At 44.6% G+C, this 6,290-nt stretch overlaps 1 protein-coding gene across 1 annotated transcript; it reads right to left on the bottom strand.

The window, feature by feature from the left end:
- Window positions 1–4,590: 4,590 nt before the first annotated feature.
- Window positions 4,591–5,550, bottom strand: LOC109562693 (olfactory receptor 2S2). The gene has a single exon (XM_019965711.2). The coding sequence runs from the start codon at window positions 5,548–5,550 to the stop codon at window positions 4,591–4,593; it is 960 nt and encodes a 319-aa protein (XP_019821270.1).
- Window positions 5,551–6,290: the final 740 nt, after the last annotated feature.

Genomic DNA, 6,290 nt, shown 5'->3' on the forward strand with positions numbered 1-6,290 from the left:
GATTTGGAATAGTTGAACTGGAATTCCATCACCTCCACTAGCTTTGTTCATAGTGATGCTTTCTAAGGCCCACTTGACTTCACATTCCAGGATGTCTGGCTCTAGGTCAGTGATCACACCATTGTGATTATCTGGGTCGTGAAGATCTTTTTTGTACAGTTCTTCTTTGTATTCTTGCCATCTCTTCTTAATATCTTCTGCTTGTTAGGTCCATACCATTTCTGTCCTTTATCGAGCTCATCTTTGCATGAAATGTTCCTTTGGTATCTCTGATTTTCTTGAAGAGATCCCTAGTCTTTCCCATTCTGTTGTTTTCCTCTATTTCTTTGCATTGATTGCTGAAGAAGGCTTTCTTATCTCTCCTTGCTATTCTTTGGAACTCTGCATTCAGATGCTTATATCTTTCCTTTTCTCCTTTGCTTTTCCCTTCTCTTCTTTTCACAGCTATTTGTAAGCCATCCCCAGACAGCCATTTTGCTTTTTTGCATTGCTTTTCTATGGGAATGGTCTTGATCCCTGTCTCCTGTACAATGTCACGAACCTCATTCCATAGTTCATCCAGCACTCTATCTATCAGATCTAGGCCCTTAAATCTATTTCTCACTTCCACTGTATAATCATAAGGGATTTGATTTAGGTCATAGCTGAATGGTCTAGTGGTTTTCCCTACTTTCTTCAATTTAAGTCTGAATTTGGCAATAAGGAGTTCATGGTCTGAGCCACAGTCAGCTCCTGGTCTTGTTTTTGCTGACTGAATAGAGCTTCTCCATCTTTGGCTGCAAAGAATACAATCAATCTGATTTCGGTGTTGACCATCTGGTGATGTCCATGTGTAGAGTCTTCTCTTGTGTTGTTGGAAGAGGGTGTTTGTTATGACCAGTGCATTTTCTTGGCAAAACTCTATTAGTCTTTGCCCTGCTTCATTCCGTATTCCAAGGCCAAATTGCCTGTTACTCCAGGTGTTTCTTGACTTCCTACTTTTGCATTCCAGTCCCCTATAATGAAAAGGACATCTTTTTTGGGTGTTAGTCCTAAAGGGTCTTGTAGGTCTTCATAGAACCGTTCAACTTCAGCTTCTTCAGCATTACTGGCTGGGGCATAGACTTGGATTACTGTGATATTGAATGGTTTGCCTTGGAAACAAACAGAGATCATTCTGTTATTTTTGAGATTGCATCCAAGTACTGCATTTCGGACTCTTTTGTTGACCATGATGGCCACTCCATTTCTTCTGAGGGATTCCTGCCCGCATTAGTAGATATAATGGTCATCTGAGTTAAATTCACCAGCAAGTTATTACTGACCTGTCATTGTTGGGGTAAGTGTGTGGCTGAGAAGGGAGAGATCAGGGAGTGGCAGCAACTCAAATCTCTTTACAGGGGTCTCATACTTGGTAACAGTGAGCTGAGTCGTTATGAAGTGTGGTATAGACCCAAAACTGCCACACCTAGTCTTTTTGCCAGGGTTCTGGGCCTAAAATCTCTCCTATTTTCTTTCAGCCAGACTTGAGAGATATGAGGTGTGTGTTTCCCCTTCTGGGAGAAAGACCAGGATAATTCATGGGTACCTGCTTGCTCACCTCTCCGTTTCCCTGAAACCTCCTGAACGTTAGCAGGGTCTATGCTGGCCTCGGTAAGTGCTGCTGGAGCCAAAAAGCATGGACTTTGGAGTTAGACAAAGTTGGATTCAAATCCTGGCATTTCCTACTCTGAACATTTTTAAGTCTTTCTTATTCAGCACCTCCCTCTTCCTTCCCCTCCAAACCTTCCTCTGACCTTGCATTCTCCTCAAATTGCATCATATCGTGTTTTTCCTTCTCTAACTTCACCGTGTTACAAGTGTTCAATCTGCCGTCTTATCAGAAAGACTTTTTGTGCTGGAGTTGACCTCCTAGAGTGCTCTTGGAATGTTTTTGTTCCTCTGGCAGTTCACTTACATCAGGAATCTTGTTTCTCTAGGTTCTGTGTGCGCCTCTGTCTGCCTGCTGGGTGCCCTGCTGCTGGCACTCTTTAGGCAGCCACATCCTGGGAGTGGGGCAGACACTGTAGTCCTCATGTGTGTATTAGAGTGTGAGACACTGGCCACTGTGAGTACTTTAATAGGCCCCTATTACTCACCCCTGCGGAGGTGAGTAAAACCTGGGGCATTCTCTGCTCTGGGCCAGAAAAACCCCTGGGCTCCCTTGGGCTCTTGCAGAGACCCTGACATGGAAGCCATAGCCCTGCCCCTGTGTGGTCCAAGAATCGCCCAGCCTGACTCTCTTAAGACAACCACGGAGTTTCGTCCCTTTCTGCCCCAACACCCTGATGCTTGTCTCCAGGATCTCCTTATACAGAGGAGTAAAATTCCTGCACCACTTCCAACTTTTAGGATCCTAATATAGCCTTAGAATTTCCCACAGCTTTTGAGCCTCAGCAGCTGCTTGTTCTCATAAAGTAGAGCAGATGGATTAGGATTTGATTGTGAAGCATGGGGTTGAACAAGAAGACCTATTATGCGACTCCCCAAGTATCTGAAGTTTGCTTGTATGGCCGCTAGATGTCGCTCTTGTATGTTCGCAATAGCAAGGTTTTTTTTTGTTTTGTTTTGTTTTTCGCTGGGACATAGCAGAAATCAGAAACTTGACAGACTAACAAGATAGTGAAACTTTATTCACAAAATGTGCATCCCTATTTTATACAATTCAATTTTAATAAATATAAAAACTTAAATATCATTTGAAGTAAACATTTCCAAGATCTTCTATATATGCAAAGTTGGGTTTTCTTTCTAAATTTTCTTTTTAAGTTTTCCAATATTCTCAGAACTTTATATAACTTGTCATAAAACTGCTTCTATTCACTTACTGCCATCTTGAATGTCTCATCCATCTTCTGTGTCTGTTTTGGATAGGAACTATATCTTGCTTTGTTCCATATGGCACATTATACTGCATTCATAATACTTCTAACAATATCTTACATTTCTATGATGCTTACTATTTACAAAGAATTTATTTATGGTATCTTATGTATTCCATGTAAAATAAAGTGGTGATGTTTTCATGAAGAAATAAGCTGAAAGGTGTTAAGCAACCTGCCCAAGGTCATAAGTAAGAAAGTGCTTCCTGGTTTTATTGTGTTAAACTATAGAGACATTCTTTGGAAGGAATGATGCTAAAGCTGAAACTCCAGTACTTTGGCCACCTCATGCGAAGAGTTGACTCATTGGAAAAGACTCTGATGCTGGGAGGGATTGGGGGCAGGAGGAGAAGGGGACGACAGAGGATGAGATGGCTGGATGGCATCACTGACTCCATGGACGTGAGTCTCAGTGAACTCCGGGAGTTGGTGAGGGACAGGGAGGCCTGGCGTGATGGAGTTCATGGGATCACAAAGAGTCGGACACGACTGAGCGACTGAACAGAACTGATGGAGACTCAGAGAAGGCAATGGCAGCCCACTCCAGTACTCTTGCCTGGGAAATTCCATAGATGGAGGAGCCTGGTAGGCTACAGTCCATGGGGTCAGGAAGAGTCAGACACTGAGCGACTTCACTTTCACTTTTCACTTTCATTCACTGGAGAAGGAAATGGCAACCCACTCCAGTGTTCTTGCCTGGAGAATCAGAGGGACAGGGGAGCCCGGTGGGCTGCCATCTGTGGGGTTGCACAGAGTCGGACATGACTGACGTGACTTAGCAGCAGCAGCAGCAGGGAGACTCAGGAAGTGCTGTAGACTTTATATCTCTTAGACATTCACAGTATACATTAGTATATTAAAATCTCTGAGAATTCCTGGAGCAAAGAAACTTGTCAGACTTTAACCTACCATCCCAAAGTCTTCAAACATATTTAGCCACTATCTCTCTCTTTATCTATCTATCTATCTATCTGCCTATCATCTTTTTTTTTTTTAAGAATGTCTTATTCATTATGTAATAGAATACTACCTTTTCTATTCGGAATTGCTGTAAGTGATGAAGATCAAATTCAAACCCTATACTCCTTCTTCAATTTAATTTACTATCAGTGTTTCAAAATGTGCAGTCCATCAAGAAAAAAAAAAAAGGTCTCAATTTTCTCATAGCTAAAAAGAAATTCATTTAATCAAAATAGATTATTTCCACCCAGAGGCTTTATATGTGGTGAACTTTTGTCTCTTCTGAGCACTTCAGGCAAACTGAATGTAATATACAGGAGCCCCAGATGAAATGTCTATTTCCTCCTTGTTCCTCCGACTCTCCCGATGATTCCAACAGGGGTAATAAAGCTGCTGTGAGAGCCATCTCACCTCTCTGTACTAATCTGCAGTTTAGACACAGCATGGACCGTTAGGCTTGCTCTAATGGTCCCTGTCTCCTTGGTTTTAGCACGTGTTCAGAATGTCTTCATCATTCAGTTAGAGGATTTGTTGTCTGGCATCTGTTGAGTGTCAGACATGTGGCCAAAACCCCACAGATAAACTCTGAAAAGGTAAACATTCCCTGAAAATAGACCTTAGGGCAAGAGATCACTCCAGTTAAGTTGACTTGTTGGCTTTTGAATGGCAGCTGTAATGAGTGAAATCCTTTCCTCCATGGGGGTGAGAACCACAGAAGACTTCTCCTACATCATCTCCTGAAGCATTTCTGACTCACCAGGTTCCGCACAGCAGCCTTCACGTCATTGTTCCTCAGGCTGTAGATGATGGGGTTGAGCATGGGGATCACCACCCCGTAGAAGAGGGGGATGAGCTTGTCTGCAAGGTCCTCTTTGTCTGCACCCTGAGAGTCCTTAGACTTGGGCTTTCCATACATGAAAAATAAGGTCCCATAGAATATTATCACCACAGTGAGGTGGGCAGAGCAAGTGGAGAAAGCCTTTTTCTTCCCCTCAGAGGAGGGGATCCTCAGGATGGTAGCAATGATGAAGACATAAGAGACAGAGATGAACAGAACTGGGACCCCCAGGAAGATCACATTGGTCACCTCCATGCTGATCACACTGATGGAGATGTCAGCACAAGCCAACTTCAGGACAGCCAGGATCTCACAGGTGAAGTGGTTGATGATATTGGCCCCACAGAAGGGCAGCTGAATTACCAAGGATGTGTGAACCAGAGAAGCAACACCACCAATAGCCCAGGAGCCAGCAGCCATGGGCACATAGACAGCCTTGCTCATGACTATGGGGTACCTCAGGGGGTTGCAGATGGCCACGTAGCGATCAAACGCCATCATGCTCAGGAGCACACACTCTGTTCCTGCCATGGAAAAGGAAAGAAACATCTGCACGGCACAGGCTGAGAAGGAGATGGTTTTCTGGGGGGTCAGGAAGCTATCCAGGATCAGTGGGACTGAGGAGGTTGTGTAGCAGATATCCAGGAAGGAGAGGTTCTCCAAGAAGAAGTACATGGGCGTGTGCAGGCGGGAGTCAAGGATGGTCACCAGGATGAGGACCCCATTGCCCAGCAGGATCACCAGGTACATAAGCAGGATGAGCACAAAGAACATTTTCTCTAGCTTTGGGTGGGCTGACAGGCCCAGGAGAACGAACCCCACCAGGGGGGAGGTCTGATTAGGTTTTTCCATGTGATATTCCCTCTGTCATCAGCACATTACAAAAGTATCACATCAGGCTTTCCTGAAAAGAACCCCAGCTATCTGGTACGAGGCCAGTCCTGCTGCGTAATAGGAGAGCATATGTGTGTTAGAGAAAACAACTGAAAGAGACAGCAGGGTTGGGCTTCCCTGGTTGTCCAGTGGATAGAAATCCACCTGCCAGTGCAGAAGACATGGGTTCTCTCCCTGATCCAGGAAGATCCCACATGCCTCAGGGCAACTAAGGCTACGTGTGCTGCAGCTACTGAGCCTGTGCTCTATAGCCATGACTGCTGAGCCCATGTGCCACGACTACTGAAGCCCGCACCCCCAGAACCCGTGATCTGTAGCAAGAGAAGCCACCCCATTGAGAAGCCTGGACTTCGCAACTAGAGAGTAGCCCCTGCTTGCTGCAATTAGAGAAAAGCCGTTGCAACAACGAAGACCTAGCACAGCCAAAAATAAATAAACAAATAGAATTTTAAATATATGTATACATTTTAAAAAGAGGCAGCAGGGTGTCCTCAGCTCTAAAGATGAGCGAAGGTCAGAGCTGGAGCAGAGCTTACAATGGGTCAGTCCTGGGCGAGGGCCTCAAACAGTCTAGCTGTGTGAGGGATTTTTCCCAAGTTGCTGCATCCTCTCATTGCCCACAAAAGCAACTGAAGTCTCAAAAGGGAAGTGACCTGTCCAAGACTTCTAAGTTGGTGACAGAGACAGGACTTGAGCCC

The sequence above is a fragment of the Bos indicus genome, chromosome 8, assembly GCF_029378745.1.
Source record: "Bos indicus isolate NIAB-ARS_2022 breed Sahiwal x Tharparkar chromosome 8, NIAB-ARS_B.indTharparkar_mat_pri_1.0, whole genome shotgun sequence".
Taxonomy (NCBI): domain Eukaryota; kingdom Metazoa; phylum Chordata; class Mammalia; order Artiodactyla; family Bovidae; genus Bos; species Bos indicus.

Excerpts from the sequence above, each read along its gene's own strand:
- LOC109562693 (XM_019965711.2), bottom strand. The coding sequence starts at position 5,550 with ATGGAAAAACCTAATCAGACCTCCCCCCTGGTGGGGTTCGTTCTCCTG.